The following is a 25,422-nucleotide window of genomic DNA, read 5'->3' on the forward strand; positions in this document are numbered from 1 at the left end:
TAACAATGATGGTGGCCACTGTGTTCTTGGGGACCTTCGAAGCTGCAGACGTTTGTTGGTACCCTTCCCCAGATCTGTGCCTCGACACAATCCTGTCTGGGTGCTCTACGGACAATTCCTTTAACCTCATAGCTTGGATTTTGCTCTGACATGCCATGTCAACTGCGGGACCTTATATAGACAGGTGTGTGCCTTTCCAAATCATATCCAATCAATTTCATTTACCACAAGTGGACTCCAATCAAGTTGTAGAAACACCTCAAGGATGATCAATGGAAACAGGATGTACCTGAGCTCAATTTCGAGTCTCATAGCAAAGGGTCTCTATACTTATGTAAATAAGGTATCTGTTTTTTATTTTTAATACATTTAAAATTTCTAAAAACCTGTTCTCGTTTTGTCATTATGTGGTATTGTGTGTAGAATGATGAGGAAAAACATTTATTTCATCCATTTTAGAATAAGGTTGTAACGTTACAAAATGTGGAAAAAGTTAAGGGGTTTGAATACTTTCTGAATGCACTGTAAGTCCAACCAATGCAAAATCTTGGCTTACTAAAGTAGCCTCGGGAGTGGACAGAATATGTCCTCTGACAATCCTCAGCCAATCGCAGCCACAAAGTCAAAATTGGAAAAATATATATATTTTATGGTTAGGGTTAGGCATAAGGTTAACACTGTGGTTAAGGTTAAGTTTAAAATCAGAATTGAGAGAAATTGTAGAAATAGGCGGGGTTTATTATTTTGTGGCTGTGGTATCTAGTGACAAATCCCGCAAAGGCACATAATAAATGCAAGAGACGTGTGGAATGTCAAAGCTCTACTGACTGACGGAAGACATACATCTAGAAACGTTTTATATTACCACTTTATTTTATCGTTTTGATCACTACATGTGTCTTTATTTGTGAGTGAACAATTCCGTTTGTACAAGACATTAAAACAAGTGTGTCACCTTCGGATCCGGAAAACACGCCCACAATTGCTAAATGTACGCGCAGAGAAAAGCCATTGGACAATTAGGGCTGTCAATAGCGCATAGCTGCCATTCTTTCCGTTCTGTCCTGAGCTTGGCGAAGAGTTTGCAGATGTGTTTCAGCATGGGCAGTTGAAACAGCAGGACACTGCTCAATAGTGTAACTTTTACAGAATACTAAATGATTAATTTCTGATATACGTATGGGAAATTGATAACTAATATTGTTGCACGGAATCTAAGACTGTGCCGATTTTAGAATTTCAATCATTTGTTTTGTCTTGAACGACAAGGAAAATGCCAGTAGCAACTCTATTGCCTTTTACAGCTACCCCGAGTAGGAAGTCTGCCAGCCCGACCTCCTTTAGATTGACAGAGAAATTCATTTTGCTATTAGTTTTTAGCGCTTTTATTACGCTTTGTTTCGGGGCAATTTTTTTCCTGCCGGATTCATCGAAGCTACTGAGCGGAGTTTTCTTCCACTCGTCTGCGGTAGAAACCAACACGCGAACAGGTACGGATAGTGATTCAAACGTTGCAGTTGGGACCGAAGAAAAGATATTAACCAAGATTAGAAAGGACCACGAAAAGGCTTTGGTTGAAGCAAAAGACACTCTCCAGAAACGACCAGACGAGATAAAGCAAGATATACAAGACGAGAAGGACAAAGTTTTGAAGGAAGGTAAAGGTGGGAAAGATTACAATAACCTGCCAGTCATTGAATATGTTCGGCCACCCGGAGCAACAGGGCACGAGCCCTCCGATCCGGAAACCAAAGAGAGACGAGCAAAAATTAAAGAGGTGAGTGATAAAAAAACAATAAAAATATATAAAGACAACCAGAATGGCAACATTTGGTGTGTGTGGTTAGCTAGTTTCGCTTCCAATACTGCCTGCTTTTGCTATACTGTGTAGCCTAATCGGTAAGTTCCTTGTACACAACAAACATTAATACAGTTTTACGACTCTAGTCTGTACACAGCACAGGCATAATGTTGTCAACTGAAACTTTGAACTAATGAATTTACTTTGTATCCAGATGCACTGTAGAAATCCATCCTGTATTGATATGTTCTCAATATCATGCTTTTCATTCTCACCAGATTGACCAGAGTACATCCTGTGTATTCCTTCATTTTATATAATTTGGGACAACACTTTTACAGTGTACTGTGTAGCTCAGGGCAATGTATTGTTTCAAAATATATGCTTAGCCATTTAATTTTTTCTAAGTATATAATGCCTGTGGTGTACCCTAATTAAGTGGTACACTATTAGACTATACTCACAGCAGTGTCCCTAACCCTAAGGACAGTGTAACAATAAGCAGGCTTGTGCATTGCTTATTACACTTATGGTAATACACAATATCAACACTATGAAGTAAAATGTAACCTAGCTCGGTGAGTCTAACAACTGAGATTTGTGGAAACGAACAGTCTATTGTATTGTACATAAGTTAGGCCTAGTTATTTGCCAATGGTTGTGCAATGTCAGGATACAGACACTACAATGTAGTAGGAGACATAAATCACACTACCTTTATATCTGGTGAGATGGGGCAAGCAGGTCTAAGGGCTCAGACACACCAGTAATGTTTGCTGGCCCAGACTACTTAGCACCTCTGAATTTGCGAACAGTGTGCACTGATTTTACTTGAAAAATCAACAGTGTGTGGTCCCTAAAACACAATCAGCAGACGAACGTTAGATCCACATTCAGTGCAATGTGTGTGAACCTTTATCCTCCTGACAGACCTGTTTTTAAACAATGAATGAGCCAACCATTTCAGAGACACTCCCATTAGGACCGTGTATTGCCAGGGACCTCACAATACGATATTATCACGATACTTAGGTGCCGATATGATATCTATTGCAATTCAATATCATGTGCCTTCGGAAAGTATTCATATCCCTTGACCTTTTCCACATTTTGTTACGTTACAGCCGTATTCTGAAATTGATTAAATTGTTATTTTTCCTCATCAATCTACATACAATACCCCATAATGACAAAGCAAAAATAGGTTTTAGAAATGTTAGCAAATTTATATATATATATAAAAAAAAAAAATTTAATATAACATTTTCATAAGTATTCAGACCCTTTACTCAGTACTTTCTGGAAGTTCCCCCATTTCCACAGAGGAACTCTAGAGCTATGTCAGAGTGACCATTGGGCTCTTGGTCATCTCCCTGACTAAGGCCCTTCTCCTCCGATTGCTCAGTTTGTCTGGGCGACCAGCTCTAGGAAGAGTCTTGGTGGTTTCAAACTAATTCCATTTAAGAATTATGGAGGTCACTGTGTTCTTGGGGACCTTCAATGCTGCACACATTTGTTGGTACCCTTCTCAGAATCTTTCGACCTCATGGCTTGGTTTTTGCTCTGACATGCAATGTCAACTGTGGGACCTTGTATAGACCGGTGTGTGCCTTTCCAAATCATGTCCAATCAATTGGATTTACCACAGGTGGAATCCAATAAAGTTGTAGAAACAGCTCAAAGAAGATCAATGGAAACAGGATGCACCTGAGCTCAATTTTGAGTCTCATAGTAAAGGGTCTGAATACTTATGTAAATAAGATATTTCTGTTTATTACATTATGCTAAAATAAAAAAGGGTTTTCGCTTTGTCATTATGGAGTATTGTGTGACGATTGCTGTGGATTTTTAATTTGTTTTTGTCTATTTTAGAAAAAGACTGTAACATAAAAAATATATTGCTGTTTGTTGTTCCAAATATATTGCTCACTATATTATATGTCTGCAGTACAGGGACAAGAGAGCCATAAGAATGCAAGTTTTAATCAGTTATGAAAGTGCTGAAAACATGTTGGCTCACTATTTAAGAGAAGATTGATGTCAAGCTATAGGAGGAGAAAAACAACAGTTTTGACGCAGGTACAGCCGACAAGTGCTAGCTAAGTTCCCAGCAAAAAAAGGTCATATAATCAATCAAATATAGTCAAAAATAATATTGCGATACTCTAATGTATTAATCCCCCCCCACCCCTAACTCCCATACTTTGAATGATAGTGTAAATAATGTATGAGTAGTGAAGGGGTCAGAATCACTCCAATTCAGTGGGCAAATGTCTGTTTTTGTACATCACCATACTTTACCCAAAATATTTTGAATGCAGAACAACTCACCACTTGTAAGAAACTTGGCTGATTTGTCACTCCAGCATAGGGTTGGATTGGGTGATATATATATATATATATATATATATATATATATATATATATATATATATATATATATATATATATATATATATATATATATATATATATATATATATATATATTATACAAATAATTGTAGACCTCCACAAGTCTGTTCATCCTTGGGAGCAATTTCCAAACGCTTGAAGGTACCACGGTCATCTGTATAAACAATAGTATGCAAGTATTAACACCATGGGACCACGCAGCCGTCATAACGCTCAGAAAGGATACGCGTTCTGTTTCCTAGAGATGAACGTACTTTTAGTGCGAAAAGTGCAAATCAATCCAAGAGAGAGATGACTCAAGTAGCGAATTAACTATAAAAATGAATTCTACACACGGCCTATGACATTTAACAAATCAAACATTTAAATACCGTTATAGAAGGTACAGATCAGGGCCTTCCGAGTGGCACAGCAGTCTAAGATACTGCATCGCAGTGTTAGAGGCATCACTACAGACCCGGGTTCGATCTTATGAAAATGCTAATCTTCCAGATTAGGGGAGGGTTTTGCCGGGGGTGCTTTACTTGGCTCGTCGCTCTCTAGCGACTCCTTGTGGCGTGCTGGGTGCCTGCAGGCTGACATCGGTTGACAATTGAATGGTGTTTCCTCTGACACATTGGTGCGGCTGGCTTCCGGGTTTAAGCGGGCTGGTGTTAAGAAGCGCGGTTTGGCGGGTCATGTTTCAGAGGACGCATGACTCGTCCGTTGCCTCCCTAACCCATTGGGGAGTTGCAGCGATGAGACGAGATAGAATTTGGGGAGAAAAAGGTGGGTACACCCCACTCCCCAAAAAAGAGCAGGTAAAGATAAAATCCAAAATGGTCCATGCATCACCACCAGTATATCGTAAAATATGGTACACCGTCCAGCCCTACTTCAGCATGACATTTCTCTGGCTTCTGTGCATTTGATTTTGGCTTCTCCTCATGTCGACTATCAGCTTACTTTGATAGTTGATACAGCCCCTCTGCTGAGTTGATACAGCCCTTCTGCTGACAAAATACACATCTCGAAGAGATCAAATTTATTCAGGAGGCATAAGGTGATTTAGAGGAAACTGCAGTGGTGGCAAATTTTTCAGCAGTCAATCAACATTTGTCATGTTTATGGGTGCAAAGCTGCCTGTGAGACTGAGTCCTCGGCTCAGGTCCCAGCATCGGGCTTAGAATCGCATCATTTATCTGATCGTTTGTATAGGGGTAGGGATATGCTGATTTAGGCCTGCTATGGAAACATTGCTCAACCAAATAACCAGCACTGATGTTTTGTGTGGTTTGTTTTAGACAAACTGGGTTATTTTTATTTGTAATTGTACAGAAATATATTCCCATTCTTTTGAAAGTAGTTTTGTAGTTGAGATGGGCCTAGTTCCCTTGCACAACCACCTGCCTGTCCTGCTTTCAAGGTTCCAATGTAAATTATTGTACAAATTAGAAAAAGGAACCGCGTTTGCCATCTTTCTCTGTATGGGTATATCAGAGATGGTAGATGAACCATAAAATTGAATGATTAGAACAGGCATCCCAATAGATGTGTTAGAGGTCAATGGAACTCGACCCAAACAATGGAAATGCATGGAAACGTGTGGGGGAAAGACGCCATGGGGTTAAGATCCCGAATCTTCTCGTTGCCCCCCCAGTAAAATGTGCCTATATTTAGGCTATTGGTTATGTGTATTTCACACTATGTTGAGGTAAAAATCTGAATATAATGCTTATAAACTTAGCAAAAAAAGATATGTCCTCTCACTGTCAACTGCGTTTATTTTCAGCAATCTTAACATGTGTAAACATTTGTATGAACATAAGATTCAACAACTGAGACATAAACTGAACAAGTTCCACAGACATGTGACTAACAGAAATTGAATAATGTGTTTCTGAACAAAGGGGGGGGGGGGTCAAAATCAAAAGTAACAGTCAGTATCTGGTGTGGCCACCAGCTGCATTAAGTACTGCAGTGCATCTCCTCCTCATGGACTGCACAAGATTAGCCAGTTCTTGCTGTGAGATGTTACTCCACTCTTCCACCAAGGCACCTGCAAGTTCCCAGATATTTCAGGGGGGAATGGCTTTAGCCCTCACCCTCTGATCCAACAGATCCCAGACGTGCTCAACGGGATTGAGATCCGAGCTCTTCACTGGCCTTGGCAGAACACTGACATTCCTGTCTTGCAGAAAATCACGCACAGAACGAGCAGTATGGCTGGCGGCATTGTCATGCTGGAGGGCCATATCAGGATGAGCCTGCAGGAAGGGTCCCACATGAGGGAGGAGGATATCTTCCCTGTAATGCACAGCGTTGGGATTGCCTGCAATGACAACAAGCTCAGTCCGATGATGCTGTGACACACCGCCCCAGACCATGACGGACCCTCTACCTCCAAATCGCCCCCGCTCCAGAGTACCGGCCTCGGTGTAACGCTCATTCCTTCGACGATAAACGCAAATCTGACCATCACCCCTGGTGAGACAAAACCGCAACTCGTCAGTGAAGAGCACTTTTTGCCAGTCCTGTCTGGTCCAGCGACGGTGGGTTTGTGCCCATAGGCGACGCTGTTTCTGGCTACGCTGTTTCTGCCTTACAACAGGCCTGCAAGCCCTCAGTCCAGCCTGTCTGCGCCTATTGCGGACAGTCTGCGCACTGATAGAGGGATTGTGCGTTCCTGGTGTAACTTGGGCAGTTGTTGCCATCCTGTACCTGTACCGCAGGTGTGATGATCAGATGTACCGATCCTGTGCAGGTGTTGTTACACGTGGTCTGCCACTGCGAGGACGATCAGCTGTCTGTCCTGTCTCCCTGTAGCGCTGTCTTAGGCGTCTCACAGTATGGACACTGCAATTTATTGCCCTGGCCACATCTGCAGACCTGCCTCCTTGCAGCATGCCTAAGGCAAGTTCATGCAGATGAGCAGGGACCCTGGGCATCTTTCTTTTGGTGTTTTTCAGAGTCAGTAGAAAGCCCTCTTTAGTGTCCTAAGTTATCATTACTGTGACATTAATTGCCTACCGTCTGTAAGCTGTTAGTGTCTTAACGACCGTTCCTTAGGTTCATGTTCATTCATTGTTTATGGTTTATTGAACAAGAATGTGAAACAGTGTTTAAAACCTTTACAATCAAGATCCGTGTGAAGTTATTTAGATTTTTACGAATTATCTTTGAAAGACAGGGTCCTGAAAAAGGGACGTTTCTTTTTTGTTGTTGCTGAGTTTATGTTCACGTCATCATCGTTTTAACTGCAGTTAAAAATTACATTGACTACCACCACTAATTTCTCTATGCTAGCTATGCTACCAGTTTATACGATCAGGAGTTAGCATTTAGCAGAAACTCCTAAACATGAAAAGGAAGAACTTATAAATGTTATGTAGTGAAAACTTCCAAATATATACTTTAGTAACCACATTGTGGGCCTTTTACAATACATCAATCATGACGGATTTGACGAATATCCAGATTTTTAGGTCAGCTTTGAAGTGCACCAATCTTGCGTCCTTCTTCTATCCCCCAACATCTGTGTTCCATTGACCTCTTTACCGGATCTATTCAAGTCAATGATGGCATAATGGGTTCACTGGCGGCCATTGCGAGGAGCAAAGCAGGAAGTGTACCCATCAATATGTGCTCTGATTTGTTGATTGAACTCAACTGACATTACAAAAAATACATTCCATTGCATGAGCCACATCATTTGAATGAACATTCTACATTACCATGGAAATTATTGCATCACAATACCAGGCAGCCATTGCAAGGTACCCATGATTTTACCATTCAATTTGACAGGGTTAGAGGTTAACATTCTCTGTTTATATCCCCGGTCTTTACTGTAGTTCAGTAGTAGCCTACACACATCCCATCTAACAAACCTCCACAGGTACAGGGTAGAAACAAAACATTGCCATAGGAAAAAGCCTCTTTGTCAAAGACCCTTACTGGGTAAATCGTTTAGGCTTATCTTTGCCGTTGCAACCATTGGCAAATTACAACAGAGTACACAGGCACCATACGCAGCATACTATTGTTGATGATTCACATGTCATCCTCTTTCTGTGTGTGCTGCCTGATGTTTCCCCAGGCTACCGGCAAGTTTTAAATGTCACGTGCACATGTCAGTGAAATGCCTTTCTTGCAAACTCAAAACCCAACAATGCAATTATCAATAACAATGTACAGTATTACTAGAAAAAAACGTCAGCTCTCTGGAAAAATAAGAATAGGAAATATCCAAGTGTAAGTAAGCATACTATATACAGGAAATATTTAAAAAGTCAGTAATACCATATTTACATATCTTTCTTGGGGAAAGAAGCCGTTCAAGAGCCTGTTGGTGTCATCCTTGATGCACTGGTACCTCTTGCTGTGCGGCAGCAGAGAAAATAGTCTATGGCTTGGGTGTTTGGAGTCTGGCGATTTTCGTGCCTTATTTTTATTCCACCTGATATCAGAGGTCCTGGATGGCAGGGAGATCGGCCCCAGTGATGTACTGGGCTGTCCGCACAACCCTCTGTAGTGCCATGCGATCGAGGGTGGTGCTCTTGCCATACCAAGCAGTGATGCAGCCAGTTTATACGCTCTCAATGGTACAGTTGTAGAACCTTTTGAGGATTTGAGGGCCCATGACACTTTTTCAAACTCCTGAGGGGGAAGAGGTGCTGTCGTGCATTTTTCACAACTGTGCTTGTGTATTTATACAATTTTAAGTCTAGTGATTTGGAAACCAAGGACCCCCCCCCCCCCCCCCCCCCCTCCGTTTCCTGTAGTACACGATCAGCTCCTTGGTCTTTCTGACTTTGGTGGGGACAATGGTGATGATAACTGAGCTGTAGTCAATGAACAGCATTCTCAACATGGCGTTTGGAAATAAGATGCAAATGATTGCCTGGGCTGCAGCTCTGTAGGGTTGACCTGTTGTATCAGTATGCATTCTGTATCTTAAAGGACAAATGGTTAATCCCCTGTCAGGCTTTCCGCCACTCTGCAGGCGGAGAGGACAGCGCCAGCCGGCTCAGCAGCCAAGGATTAGAAGCTGTGGGTTTGTTAAAGGTCTAGAGTCACCTTGGCTGTCTAGAAAGGAAGGAAGATGCGGTCCTCTCTCTCTCTCTTTCCACTTCACTTAAGATCCAGTTGAGTTATTTTTGCTCACTCAAGACAATGGATTGCTTTTTGTAACCATGGACGACAGCCAAATGGCATTCCCCTTCCTGACCTACCCATGGAACATTCTGATAAACCCACTAGTAGCCTCTATTCCTCACTTTTACTTTGATAACTTCCTCACTACGTTGTCTACTGCCTCAATAGCTTTTAAATCAGATAACTGCCTGGCCTACAGTACATTATGTCATTAACTAATTGTAACTTATTGTTCTATACTGTGCTACTAGCCTGTCTTTTGTTAATTTACCTCTTTAAATGGATTCCAGGTGCTCAGTGTAAATATCTAATGGCTTTAATAGCGGCCCCTTTCAGCCTGCCAATCCTGCTGCATCTCACAGAGGGGCACGGTGGTGTTTGTCGGTGGATAAAGTCTATTGTACACTGATGAAGCCTGATGCCTCTTTACAGGAGCATACTATATTAGTGGCCACTTGAGTATCGCAGTTGTATGCTAGTGCTATTTTATGCGGTGTTGCCTTACTGAGGAAGAATGTAGGCTTGTCCTCTAACTAGTCAATAGTAATTGTAGTTAGACCACTGCGCCACTCGGGAGGCCTAAGGCGTCACTACAGACCCGGTTGCAGCTGACCGCGACCGGGAGACCCATGAGGCAGTGCACAATTGGCCAGCGTCGTCTGGGTTAGGGGATGGTTTGGCCGGCCGGGATGTCCTTGTCCCATTGCGCCCTAGCGACTCCTTGTGGCTGGCTGAGCACATGCATGCTGACTTCGGTCGCCAGCTGTACGGTGTTTCCTCCGACACATTGGTGCTGCTGGCTTCCGTTTTAAGCGAGCAATGTGTTAAGAAGCATTGTGGCTTGGCAGGGTTGTGTTTCGGAGGACGCGTGGCTCTCGACCTTCGCCTCTCCCAAGTCCGTACTGGAGTTGCAGCAATGGGACAAGACTGTAACTACAATTGGAGATCACAAAATTGGGGCAATGGGGTAAAAAGTACAAAAAAAAGTAATAGTTATTTTGTGTTTCATAATAAGTGAGAGTTAGGCTACCTGATCATCATCTTGTCATCTTATATCTTAGCCCCAGGAACAAGCCTTCCTAGAGCTAGGATATAGGCCTATTTTTCTCTAAGAGGAAAAAGCTATCGAAAAGGCAGTATTGGCAGCCATTATGCTTTTTGGGGGGTTTTATGGGGCCCTCACGCACTGTCTGTACTCTAGAACTATGTGCAGAGGACTGTGTCACTCAGGGTAATCATATACTGTGAACCCATCGCCCTCCGCGTGTGTGTTTGTGTGTGCGTGTGTGTACAATATGTTTCTATACTTCAGTGAACACGGGCCTTAGGAGCCCCGGGCGCTCCGTCCTGTCGCTGACCACCAGTCCAGTAGCCCAGTGATCCCATGCCTCTGAGTGATTGAAGGACTGATTGATAATGAGGCCAGGACTGGTGGGCCACTGTGGCTCCACAACACACTACTACGTCTCAGAGTTCCAGACAAACTCCAAGCCACCAGCCCCCTCCACCTGACTGACTGACACACACTAATAATCACTTGGACTCTGGTACGTAAAGTAGAACAGGCCTAATCCAATTGATCAGCGCCAAGGGAGAGACAAACAATCCCAGTGGGGAAGTATTGGGAACCACTTTCTGCGGGGCCCTTCCTTTTGAATGGGCTCTGTGTGAGGCATCCTGACCTTCAGTCTTAATTGCTTTTTAAAAGGGAAATTGATGTCTCCTAGCTGGCATACGTCTGCAGGTAAAGGTTTCTTCGTACAGTAGCTTTCATTTATTGAATGCCAATAAACACCTACTGCGACACTGACTCAGTGCCCTCTTGAAAATAATCTTTATTCACAGTATACAGGTGCAGTCTTGATATCAGACACAGGTTTTTCTTCTTCCCTGCTGTAGGTCATATTGAGTGATACCGTTGGATCCACTTGAGTGCTGGGATGTTTATTTGTTTTTTTAAAAGCCAATATAGGCCTACACCTTCAATTCTAGGTAAGCTAATTTGTAGTCTGAAGTTCATAATGTTTGCTTTCTTGCATCTTCCCTTTGTATACCTTGTGGCCAGGAGATAGATTTTTTTCATATTGCTTCAGGTAAACCATAATTTATGGGTCCAATGACCAGTTAGTATGAATTACTTTTCTAATTTCCCCCTGTTCGGAGGGCCCCACTCTGTTTCCCTCACACCTAGAGAGGCAGGGCTAAGGATCAGTGATGAGATTCAGCTCCAATTAATCTTCTAGTGTCCTGTTTCCTTTCGTCAACATACCTGCCTTCCTGCCTGTGTGATTAGGATTCTGTGCGATTGTCTTTGCTTCACAGCAAGTCTGCTTTAAATGACTCTAGACTAGACTACAATAAATTGCTTTATATTTAATTATTACGAGCTAGATATAATACTGTGTTATAGGTAGAGGTCGACCGGTTATGATTTTTCAACGCCGATACCGATTATTGGAGGACCAAAAAAGCCGATACCGATTTAAGTAGCCATTTTTTTGTTGTTTTTTTTACAAAAAAAAACCCTTATTTTAACTTAATGTCAATAAAATCAATTTAGCCTCAAATAAATAATGAAACGTTCAATTTGGTTTAAATAATGCATTAACAAAGTGTTGGAGAAGAAAGTAAAAGTGCAATATGTGCCATGTAAGAAAGCTAACGTTTAAGTTCCTTGCTCAGAACATGAGAACATATGAAAGCTGGTGGTTCCTTTTAACATGAGTCTTCAACATTCCCAGGTAAGAAGTTTTAGGTTGTAGTTACTATAGGAATTATAGGACTATTTCTCTCTATACGATTTGTATTTCATTAACCTTTGACTATTGGATGTTCTTATAGTCACTTTAGTATTGCCAGTGTAACAGTATAGCTTCCGTCCCTCTCCTCGCTCCTACCTGGGCTCGAACCAGGAACACATCAACAACAGCCACCCACGAAACAGCGTTACCCATGCAGAGCAAGGGGAACAACCACTCCAAGTCTCAGAGCGAGTGACGTTTGAAACGCTATTAGCGCGCACCCAGCTAACTAGCTAGACATTTCACATCGGTTACACCAGCCTAATCTCAGGAGTTGATGGGCTTGAAGTCATAAACAGCGCAATGCTTGAAGCATTTCGAAGAGCTGCTGGCAAACGCACAAAAGTGCTGTTTGAATGAACCGTTCTGTTACATTGCACAACCTTCAATGTTATGTCATAATTACATCAAATTCTGGCAAATTACTTCGCAATGAGCCAGGCGGCCCAAACTGTTGCATATACCCTGACTCTGCGTGCAATGAACGCAAGAGAAGTGACACAATTTCACCTGGTTAATATTGCCTGCTAACCTGGATTTCTTTTAACTAAATATGCAGGTTTAAAAATATGTACTTCTGTGTATTGATTTTAAGAAAGGCATTGATGTTTATGGTTAGGTACATTCGTGCAACCATTGTGCTTTTTTCGCAAATGCGCTTTTGTTAAATCATCCCCCTTTTGGTGAAGTTGACTGTCTTTGTTAGGAAGAAATAGTCTTCACACAGTTCTTAACGAGCCAGGCGGCCTAAACTGCTGCATATACCCTGACTCTGTATAAAGAAATTAATGTTAGCAGGCAATATTAACTAAATATGCAGGTTTAAAAATATATACTTGTGTATTGATTTAAAAAAAGGCATTGATGTTTATGGTTAGGTACACGTTGGAGCAACGACAGTCCTTTATCGCGAATGCGCACCGCATCGATTATATGCGACGCAGGACACGCTAGATAAACTAGTAATATCATCAACCATGTACAGTTAACTAGTAATTATTATTGATTGATTGTTTTTTTATAAGATAAGTTTAATGCTAGCTAGCAACTTACCCTGGCTTCTTACTGCATTCGCGTAACAGGCAGGCTCCTCGTGGAGTGCAATGTAAGGCAGGTGGTTAGATTGAAGATTGAATCCCGGGCTGACAAGGTAAAAATCTGTCGTTCTTCCCCTGAACAAGTCAGTTAACCCACCGTTCCTGGGCCGTCATTGAAAATAAGAATGTGTTCTTAACTGACTTGCCTAGTTAAATAAAGGTGTTAAATTTTTTTTTTTTTGCCAAATATGTGTCTAAAAATACCTATTTCCGATTGTTATGAAAATTAGGGCTGATTTTCAAGTTAATTGGCCATTCCGATTAATCGGTCGACCTCTAGTTATAGGACAACAACTCTCTGACTTCAGCCCCTCTAGGGTATCATAGCTGGCAGCCTGGTACTCAGATTCTCAATCACACAGATCATTTATTTTCAATTTGCACAAAGGTTTGGGATTTCACAAAAATATATTTAATTTTACATTACTTCTGAAAAGATAGATGGAGTACTGACCCGCAGGTCAATCCAGGAGCATATCCTCTCATGCACTGCCTGTCAGTGGGATTAAAAATGGAATTGTTTTTGAGGCGGAGGATTGCTCACAGGATGGTCAATACTGTCAAGCCAGGGCACAGATGGAAGATGGAAGAGAAAGTCATTTTCACGGTACAAATGTCACCTGATTGAATATATCTCTCCAGCAGCCTTCATATATCTCACTTCCCATGCATGAGCGCAGACCAGTCTGACTGATTGCTGTATGTCTGCATGAAGATTGCATTGGGCTGCCAGACAGACAAACTGGCTGAAAAAGTGCACTCCTCTGACTGTACCACTCATTCATTATATGTTTTATTTTCAGACATCATCCAACTCACCATTAATTTTGCAGCACTAAATGAGGAAATGCATTTCAATAAGGACCTGTGGTTAACGGATTAGTCCTTCCAGCCTGGCAGTGTGGTAGACTCTCCACTACCCCATCCACTGCTGCCCTGAATCCTATTATGATGACAAACTTTGCCCAATGTGAATGTGATCAATCGGCCCTGCTGAACCAGGAGCCATCAATCCTCTGCTTTTGGCCACAGGCTGGGTTTTTCCCTCTGTCAGCTATACTCTTGAATACAGACTAGAGCAGAGGCAGAGTACAAGGGGCTGGAGTACCCGGGCAGCTCTAACCCTTCTATCTGCCAGACTGCCACCATGTGATTACTACCATTAAACCCTGTTTATTGTTAGGCCTGTCCTTTTTTAACACCATTATGGTAAAGGACAAGCTCACAGCGTTTTTCCTCTTCCAGACTGTTTATCTTTGGGGATTTAAGTAACCAGGCATATCTGAATTATGGCTGTTTCATTTTGAGAGGTCCCGTTTTGTGAAATTATGTCTTAAATCCAGTGTGCCAAGCAATGGGCAGTTCTGCCTCTGGGCCATTTAGTGTTGCTTTGGACGACACCGCTTACATCTGAGAATGTTGTTAGGGGTTTGGATTGATGCTCTTTGTAAAGTCAAGTGGACAACAAATGTGTTATTGACAGAGCGGGCCCATGCTGTCCAGCTGTTGGCTCTTTACAGAGTTGCTTCTATTTCGCAGTATCCATTCTTTTGTGTCTCAGATTGAATAGTGTTTTTTGTGTGTTTTTAAGGACCTTTATGGGCCCTGCCCAGGTTGGTTTTGGCAGTGTACGTGGCACAACACACCACATTTAATTTACTGGAAAAGGAAAGCAGAGTCTACACACTAAATAATTCAGCCAGCATCCTCTTATTTTCTACTTGTAAATAAGGGCGGTAGGTAGCACAGAGGAGAGAAGAGATAGAAGAGAGGGCAGGGCTCCGATGAGGTTCTCTCTCTGCCTGGCCCTAACCCTCTAGGTGCCTGCTTTATCTATAAAAGCTCTACTTTCGTTCCTGTTCCCCTAACCCCATACAATCTCACCTTCTCATGTCAGACCACAGCCCGGCCCAGAGTCAAGCCCTGGCCCCATTCAAACTCAGCTGGACTGGGCTGACCTGAGCCAGGCCTGTGCCAAAGGCCCCCTGTTGACCCGCGGCACCATAAAGGCAGTAATTGAAGCCCTCGAGCATCTGCAGGCACCTGCCTATTTTTATTTTTCATCACCGCCCTGCTACCCTTTTATGCTCAGAATGAACATTTAATTTTTATTCTTGCTATAAAAGAGTGGAGAGAGGTATACAGCAGGAGGCTGGCAGCACTCTCACGTGGACAGAGGAGAACCAAAAGCCTCGTGGATGGAATCTCAAAGACTGGCTGAGGAAACAAGCAGCCAAAAGGAGATGAGAGTACTGTGTTCTGAAGTCTAGGAAAAAGGACTGAGCTACTGCACACTAATGGTTACAAATTGAAACTTTTAACTATGTAGGTGGTTAAGGAAGATCCATGGCACTGTGTCTCTTCTGTTAGACCAGGATGTTGGCTCACTCTCTAATGTCCATAGTTACCGCCAGTGCTAAGGTACAATCCTAGATCCTCAACATCCATGCATTAACCCCTCTGTTTGGGAGTCATAATGTCGGCCTAGTGAGGTCATCAAGCAGGCAAATCAATGTTGACACCTACAGTATGTGCTGTAGAGCATGGACCCTATTGATTACTTGCCAATCCCCTGTGTGAGGCACTGATTGGACACATCAATATTAAACAAACCCTAGAATCATATGATTAATGGTCCCTAGCAGCTGTTCCAGGTTGACCTCTGCACCTAAACCGTTACACCGGAGAGCTAAAGGTGGAACATGGCAGAGCGGCCAGTCATAGTGCCCGAGAAATGTTATATGGCGCGTGGAAGAAGTTGCCCATGTGAGCAAGACCTAGGCTATATAGTTTATGTGAGGGTTCGCTGAAGCAAAACTCAAACACCACATTTGTGTTCTTTGAAGACCTTGCAGTGAGACTTTTGGATCGATCCCATCCGATCTGACAGTGCAGAATGGATCACCTTCGCAGACAGTGCTGTGCTGTGGCTATTCCTCCAACAAACCTCTCTTACGTGCCAACAGATTTGAATAGTTGGGCCTCTGCTCTTTAATTGTGATCTCCAGCCTGTTAAACAAATGATTGATGGCTTGGCTTAACTGCTTCCATATGGAGGGAAGAAAATCAATTTGCCTATCAGAAGGTCTTCATTAGTTTGCCTTGAGCCTTTTTCCAATAATGAATAAAAAGGTCAAGCCAACAAATAAATGTGTCCGCTGAGTTTGAACAGAACACTCACTCCCTCTTCAATTATAGTCCTTTCCGGACCTCATTTTAAAGATGCGTGTAAGTAACACCTTTCAATTCAAATTTCTCTGCCACATTACTAATGGTTTTTGCCAGAATTTTTGTTCGATAGCATGTTTATGTTGCCAATATCTATACTCCAGCGGCTGTTTTACCCAATTAAGAACAGGAGCTTACTGAGGTGCGAGTTTATGGATTTTCCTTTTCAATTTCATCTTTCCCTGTACACAATTAGTTTCTATTGATTGGTTTAATATGGTGTTCCTCTGTAGCCTAGTTAACTGTGTTAAACAACCCTATCTACCTATCACACTGTTGGTGGTCTAATGGATTTACCCCTGTGATTCTTTACCCTTGATTTTGTAGTGATCACTGGATGTGTGATATAAGCAAGATAGATTTTCATCTTCATAGCAAATGCTTTAAGCCTACACATGACATTGTTGCTGCTCTGCTTTGAGGGTGACAAGACAACATATTGCAGTGATATCCACACCCTCAGGTCACTGGCTACAGCTGCATGAGGTAATGGGTGTAATGAGTCAAACTATTAAGAGAAAGGAATTATTCGCTATGACAATGCAGTCTACTATGCTCTGCAGATGAGAAAAATCTCCATGACCCTCTGAAAGCTGTGGCCACAGTGGCTTTAATAGCTACTGAGGGCAGACAATCATCAGTGTGGTTTACTTGTTGTGGAATAATGGTCGGAGAAGGTGAATACTTGATCTGTCAGTCAATCATAGTGGCCCAATGATTCCTCTTCGCCTACCTCGTCTCAAGCATCTCTCAGGCCACACTTCACAGAGATAGATCACACTTAAAGGAACAATGGCTCATTGATTTCCTGACCAATTCGTCTCATGCAAAGCCGGTTGGGAGAAGCCTGAGATTTACTGAAAAGCCATTGAGATGCCAGGGAGGAGAAGCTCACAGATTTGCACCACTTTTGGTCACGCCAGCAATGGTGCCACTTTACGGAAGTGGGACTTAATGGCGCATAAACAGAAGCAACAATGAATGCACCTTGATGCCTTAAAAATTAGTTATTGTAATATCCTAGTTGCTTGAATATCGCACGCTGTTTGGGTCTTTGCATGTCAAAAAAAGATACATGTCGGCATCCCGAGTGGCGCCACGGTCTAAGGCAGTGCATCGCAGTGCTAGAGACGTCACTACAGACACAGGGCTGTATCATAACCGGCCGTCATTGGGAGTCGCATAGGGCGTCGCACAATTGGCCCAGTGTCGTCCGGATTAGGGGAGTGTTTAGCTGGGGGGTCTTTACTTGGCTCACTGTGCTCTAGCGACTCCTTGTGGCGGGCTGGACGCCTGCAGGCTGGTCATCAGGTGAGCGGTGTTTCCTCCGACCCATTGGTGCGGCTGGCTTCTGGTTTAAGAGAGTGTTTGCCACCACTGTGCACTGTCAAAGCTGTAAAATAAAAGGTCTGCAAACAAGCACACACACATCGGCCGCAATGTGTTTACAATACCACATTGTTAATAAGCCATTATTTGTTAGGCTGACTGGAAAAACGTCTGTGGGAGCATTTGAAATAAGATCAGGATCAAACAAGCAGGATCCAACATTCTCCACGACATGCATCCATCCCAGAGGCAGGGAAGAAAGGATGATAATCCTGCTGCTTCTGCCTGCCAGCTAGCCACATCCAAGAAGTTGCTCCTTATTCATCGTAGCTAGTCAAAATACAGAATAATAATCAAGCATTTTGTCTACATTGATGCCAGTTTGGAAACTGGGAGAAGGCTGTCTCCCTACCACATTAACTTCGGTTTGCGTCTTTGATACACATGTTATTAGAAACTTCTGGGGTAGCTAGCTAGCTAGCGTTAGCTTGGTACTAAGTTGGCACCATTGCAAACAGCCTGAAAACAATAACAAGAAACTGCAATTATTTTCCATGTTCTTAGCAATGATTTAGGAATCCGTGTGACTATATTAGCTAGGCAGCCACTTGTTTTCCTCCTATTGATATCGAACTTCAGTTCATGGAAATAACTAGCTAGATAGATAACAAGCTAGCCAGCTACCTAGCCCTGTTGCCCAAAGCTAGCATTATAAGCAGCTAGCTAGCTTCATCTGTGGCGGCAGGTAGCTTTGGGCCAGTAACCGAAAGCTTGCTGGATCGAATCTCCGAGCTGACAAGGTAAAAATCTGTTCTCCTGCCGCTGAACAAGGCCCCTGAACAACAAGACTGTTCCCCTGTAGGCCATCATAATAAATAAGAATTTGACTTACCTAGTTAAATTAAAGAAAATAAAAATGTAATCTTGCTAGTGAGCTTGACCGGACTGGGTCCGACCAAATACGAAAACTGTTTTTATAAATTAGGGGTATTTTAGATGATGACACCTAGCTAGATAGGTCGCTAACTATAGATACTGAAACAGATTGTCGTTTTGCTATGTTTTGGGGGAGAACATTGTTCGCGTCCATCAGCAAGTCCCTGAGCTTGGGAAAGTGTGTGTCTGCCTCATGTGGCAGCGGCAGGTGCGTGAGACAACTTTACCAGCATCATTGCATACGTATCGGCGTTACATGCCTGGAGGCATCGCAGGTTTCAAACACCATTTCTTTCATTATGTTTCGTGGGTTAATGCGCACACTGTTTTGCTAATCTTCTTAGACTTTGGAGTAAAAACATATTTCCTCATTACAGGAAACTAGTGTTTTTTTAAGTGTCTTGTTTTGCAGGATCGATCATCGTATATGTTAACTGTATTATTTTTCTGTGATACTTTTGAGAAACGAGAGCTACTGTAATTTGGAGTAGGGGAATCAGAGATATTAGTTGGCCCTTACATTTATGCAGATGCAGTTGTGTATCTTATTTGGGGATTGCTCAATATCACAACATTGAAAATAATAATTGTTTTGGAGGAGTAAAAATACCCAATATTTTGGATTGTATTAGAATAAAGGCTTAGACGGGAGCTTTATTACCACTGTTAAGTGCATTATGCAAATGGAGATATACGTTTATTTAACAAAGTAATGGTTTTAGTGTGCAGATAGCATCTGACTAGGCGTGCACCTGAGTAACTCAATACAGCCAGTCCAGGACTTTACCATGTGTGAAAGATGCCATCATCGACCACAGCCAATTTACCCCACTGGCATGCAGCCACCCCTCTGCTTTCTTTCAGACCGCACGGCAAACATCCGTAACCCAACTCTGCCTCCCACTTTCAGCTGTGTGCCCATGATGTCCCAAGGGAGGCCACATTGGCAGCAGATGTGCAGTGTGTGTGTACGTGGATGCGTGTGCCGGTTGGCCGTCTTGTGCCAAAGACCCACTTTATCTCCAGTACCAAGTGTTCCACCCACCCTTCACCCATCAATACCCCCGCTGAGCTGCACCTGTTAGTTTCCCCGGAGACCCACCAGGGAGGATTTCTTTTCAGCTTCTGTTTCACTACTGGATTTGTTGTCCTGTAATTTCCCAGTTCTCCCTGGGGACTTCAGCACTACATGCCTCCAGTTACAAATTACTCAATAGAATGCAAACAGGGTAATTAACTCGCAGATCTTTACACAGCAGTCAATGATTTGCCATCATCTGTATGTGGAAGGAAGGAAGGGGTACTCGTTGCTTGCCTCTCCAGTGAACACGTTGGCGTAATGACAAGCCGCCGTAACAGTGGCTACGTCCGTGGGGAATGCTGAAATGGATACAGTGGCTCATTGTGCTGCGTTGGGTCTACTCCACTGCCATTGATGTCAGCCATTGATAAGCTTGTATGCCACTTCAATCATTTCACAATCTATTGCAGTGAAACCCTAGACAACTTCTCTTTAGCTTTGTGTCCATGTCTACCTTCGATTATGGAAAACAATACAAATGTCCTATTCACCCCGAAATCTAACTAAAACACAGACTCTGAGTTCCAGAGTCTGGTTCCCCATCTCTTTGTCAGTCAGATGAGACAGCCTATTTGATCAGTGCTGGGGATAATCTAGGACAGGTATTTGATCTGTGCTGGGAGATGATGTAGGTTACTGCCCCCCTCTGTTCTCATTTTAATGTAATGGAACATTTTAAGGGTGGTAAAGGTAGTAATCATGTTAGATAAAGGATATCATCCTCCCCCTGTCCTCTGCATTGATTTCTGATAGTGGGTTAGTGAGAGAGCTGTAATAATGACAAGACTGAGCTTGCTGTGATGTCACACATCATTGTAAGGAGGAGGAAATCCAATAGGCCCTTACTGTACATATTGTGGAGGTTTTCTCAGTTTCTCAGTATTATGTATGACACACAGACAGACACCTGTGTAGACAAAGAGTGATGCATTTCTTTGTGTAATGTGCGAAATGGGTGGACTAGCCTACATTCTTGTAAATACCTGGCTATGAATAGCCTCTGACTTCTTTGAACGGAGTTGCTACAGTAGCATTCCTCTGCAGAGTTGGACCTGGGATGGACTGTGTGTATGAGACAGTCTGCTCAGAGCTCATGGAGCGATCTGAGCAGCACACCAAAGACGAAGGCTGAGAGAGAGAGCTAATTAGAGCTCCTTACAGAGCCTCCTGCCAGCCAGTCCCTTTGGAGATCCCTCCGGTTTTCATTTGCACAAAACGAGGAGCTGATTTAAAAAAATATTTGTGTTCTAATTAGTTCTCTCCCATTGTACAAACCTCTCATTTCGTCCCACATCGAAGATAAAAGAAAAATGTGGGATGAAACAATACGGAGCGTTTTAGTCTCTTTGTGTTGGACACTGAATTGTCCTGATGGGCTGATGCCAGATTGCGTCATTGGTTGGAGCTTATTTAAAATGGTAATCTGGTTGACAGTGGAGAGCAGATCAAAGAGTGGTCTCTCCGGTGACTGCTGTTACCCTCGCATAACATTTTCTAATTGATTTGCTTCATGGTTAGGCCTCTAGCCCTTTTATGGACTAGATGCATAGTCTCTTATTTAAGATACTCTTTGAAGAGGTAGGCTTTCGGATGTTTTCGGAAGATGGGCAGGTCCTAGTTTCAGGGAGAAGCTGGTTCCACCATTGGGGTGCAGGACAGAGAGGAGCTTTGACTGGGCTGAGCGGGAGTTGCCCTCCCATCGGGGTGGGAGGGCCAAGAGACCAGAGGTGGAAGAACGGAGTACTCGGGTTGGGGTATAGGGTTTGAGCCATAGCTTAATGGTAGGGAGGGGCACTTCCTGTTGGTGTACTCTGTAGGCAAGTACCATGGTCTTGTAGTAGATGCGAGCTTCGACTGGAAGCCAGAGGGAAGAAAAGTAGTTGAGTGTCATCCGCATAGCAATGATAGGAGAGGATGTGAGGATATGACAGAGCCAAGTGACTTGGTGTATAGAGAGATGAGGAGAGGGCCTAGAACCGAACCCTGAGGGACACCAGTAGTGATGTGGTGCAGACACAGATCCTCTCCACATCTTCTGGTAGGATCGACCTGTCAGGTAGGATGCAACCCAAGAGTGTGTAGAGCCTGAGACGCCCAGCCCTGAGAGGGTGGAGAGGAGGATCTGATGGTGTCGGAGGATGAGTGCACACACACAGACGCAGTCACTGAAAACACACAGACATGCATACTCAACACTGAGCTGACGTACAGGTGGGTGAGGTGTGTTGGTTTTCTGCAGGTCAGGTTTGTTGATGTCCTACACCTGTATGGCTTTGTTCACTACCTCCTTAAATTAGGGTAGGCGTTACTGTTAGTTATAGTGGACGGGTTGTTTTCCCATCTTTCAGTGTTCCGCTCTCTCTGAACGTTCTTGAATTTACTGTAAACACAGCGGAAACTCTTTCAGCACAATTGATCTTCCTCTAGTTTCTAGGTCACATCAAAAGCAGCAAGGCTCAATCTGTTATAGAACACTGTAATTTCCACCCCTGTTAGCATGTAGTCTAAAGAGGTTCCCTGCCTCCTCCTCTCCCCCTCACACCACAAATAATTATAGCCAGACCGATAAAAGTCACAGAGTACCTATATATCTTCTGATGTAATATAGTTTTTTTAGAGGTGGAATGAAAAACAGACCTTTTTTTGTGCTCCAAAGGATTAACAAAACTTTCAATTGATTTCTTAACTAAATATTTACATTTATATTATTTAATTAATGTGGTTTTACAGGATATCCACCAAAACGCAACCATATTCTCTATAAATATACCGAGTCAGTGTGCGAGGGTACAGGTTAGAGGACATTTGTACATGTAGGTAGGGGTGAAGTGACAATGCATAGATAATTAACCGCGAGTAGCATCAGTGTATTCATGCATATTCAAAACAAATAATGAAAGAAAAGCAGTGCAAGTTTGAATTTTATAACGTTAGTGTGGGAGAGGAGGAAAAATAATTGTTAACGATCAATAATGACAAACCTCCTGGCATTGACAACTTAGGCAACGCTAACGCTACTGAGGATGGTAGCTGACTCTATAGCCACTCCTATCTGTCATATATGTAATCTGAGCCTAGAGGAAAGTCTTTGTCCTCAGGCCTGGAGGGAAGCCAAAGTAATTATGCTACCCAAGAGTGGTAAAGCAGCCTTTACTGGTTCTAAAAGCAGACCTATCAGCTTGCTGCCAGCTCTTAGCAAATTGTTGGAAGAAATTGTTTGACCAAATACAATGCTATTTCTCTGTAAACAAATTAACATACTTTCATTATGCTTATAGAGAATGGCACTCAACATGTACTGCACTGACACAAATGTCTGATTGGTTGAAAGAAATTGATAATAAGAAGATTGTGGGGGACTGTACTGTTAGATTTCAGTGCAGATTTTGATATCTTTGACCATAACCTGTTGTTGAAAAAACTTAAGTGCTATGGCTTTTTAACCTCAGCTCTGAATCCACAATATGGCAATCTATCTAATAGATCTCAAAGGGTTTTCTTTAATGGAAGTGTCAAACATGTAAAGTGTGGTGTACCGCAGGGCAGCTCTCTAGGCCTTCTACTCTTTTATATTTTTACCAATGACCTGTCACTGACATTAAACAAATGATGTGTGTCCATGTATGCTGATGATTCAACCATATACGCATCAGCAAACACAGCTAATGAAGTCACTAAAACCCTTAACCTTTTGTGACTAGGGGGCAGTATTTTCATTTTCGGAAAAAAAAACGTTCCCGTAGTAAACGGGATATTTTGTCAGGACAAGATGCTAGAATATGCATATAATTGACAGCTTAGGATAGAAAACACTCTAAAGTTTCCAAAACTGTAAAAATATTGTCTGTGAGTATAACAGAACTGATGATGCAGGCGAAAGCCTGAGAAAAATCCTATCCGGAAGTGCCTCGTTTTGAAAGTGCTGCGTTCCAATGTGTCCCTATTGAGCAGTGAATGGGCTATCAACCAGATTACTCTTTCTCCGTATTCCCGAAGGTGTCTACAGCATTGTGACGTAGTTTTACGCATTTATGTTGAAGAATACCCGTAGGCGGCTACATTGCGCAAGTGGTCACCTGATGCTCCCAGAGAGATTCTTGCGTAAAATACAGAGGTAGCCATTACTCCAATCGGTCCTACTGAAAAACGAATTGTCCCGATGGATATATTATCGAATAGATATTTGAAAAACACCTTGAGGATTGATTATAAACAACGTTTGCCATGTTTCTGTCGATATTATGGAGCTAATTTGGAATATTTTTCGCCGTTTTCGTGACTGCAATTTCCGGACGATTTCTCAGCCAAACGTGAAGAACAAACGGAGCTATTTCGCCTACAAAAATAATATTTTTGGAAAAAAGGAACATTTGCTATCTAACTGGGAGTCTCGTGAGTGAAAACATCCGAAGCTCATCAAAGTTAAACAATTTAATTTGATTGCTTTTCTGATTTCCGTGACCAAGTTACCTGCTGCTAGCTGGACAAAATGCTATGCTAGGCTATCGATAAACTTACACAAATGCTTGTCTAGCTTTGGCTGTAAAGCATATTTTGAAAATCTGAGGTGACAATATTCCTATTTTCATGAATAGGAATATTTTCTAGTAATATTTATGTCCATTGCGTTATGCTAATTGTGTGTCAGATGATGACAATGGTCCCGTTCACGGGATGGGGTGTCACTAGAGGTTAACAGAGTTGCAGTCAGTTTTGGAATGGGTGGCCAGTAATAAACTGGTCCCGAACATATGTAAAACTAAGAGCATTGTATTTGGTACAAATCATTCCTTAAGTGCTAGACCTCAAGTGAATCTGGTAATGAATGGTGTGGCTGTTGAACAAGTTGAGGAGACTAAATTACTTGGCGTTACCTTAGATTGTAAACTGTCATGGTCAAAACATATAGATTCAATGGTTGTAAAGATGGGGAGAGGTCTGGTCGTAATGAAGAGATGCTCTCCTTTTTTTGACACCACACTCCAAAACGCAAGTTCTGCATGATCTAGTTTTGTCTAATCTTGATTATTGTCCAGTAGAGGTCGACCGATTTTATGATTTTTTTTCCGATACCGATTAATTGGCCGATAAAAAAAAATATATATATATATATATATATATATATATATATATATATTTAAAAAAAAAAATGTAATAAAATAAAATAAATATACATACACACACACACACACACACACAGTGGGGAGAACAAGTATTTGATACACTGCCGATTTTGCAGGTTTTCCTACTAACAAAGCATGTAGAGGTCTGTAATTTTTATCATAGGTACACTTCAACTGTGAGAGATGGAATCTAAAACAAAAATTCAGAAAATCACATTGTATGATTGTTAAGTAATTAATTTGCATGTTATTGCATGACATAAGTATTTGATCACCTACCAACCAGTAAGAATTCTGGCTCTCACAGACCTGTTAGTTTTTCTTTAAGAAGCCCTCCTGTTCTCCACTCATTACCTGTATTAACTGCACCTGTTTGAACTCGTTACTTGTATAAAAGACACCTGTCCACACACTCAATCAAACAGACTCCAACCTCTCCACAATAACCAAGACCAGAGAGCTGTGTAAGGACATCA

At 42.3% G+C, this 25,422-nt stretch overlaps 1 protein-coding gene across 1 annotated transcript in view; it reads left to right on the forward strand.

The window, feature by feature from the left end:
* Positions 1 to 814: 814 nt before the first annotated feature.
* LOC110529582 (mannosyl-oligosaccharide 1,2-alpha-mannosidase IA) overlaps positions 815 to 25,422 on the forward strand; it is a 169,122-nt gene continuing 144,514 nt past the window's right edge. The window contains exon 1 of the mRNA XM_021611921.3: positions 815 to 1,777. Coding sequence (XP_021467596.1) covers positions 1,274 to 1,777 — 504 coding nt within the window. The 5' untranslated portion in view covers positions 815 to 1,273. The remainder of the gene's footprint in view (positions 1,778 to 25,422) is intronic.

This window comes from Oncorhynchus mykiss, chromosome 8 (assembly GCF_057628025.1).
Source record: "Oncorhynchus mykiss isolate SJ-2025 chromosome 8, ASM5762802v1, whole genome shotgun sequence".
Lineage (NCBI taxonomy): Eukaryota > Metazoa > Chordata > Actinopteri > Salmoniformes > Salmonidae > Oncorhynchus > Oncorhynchus mykiss.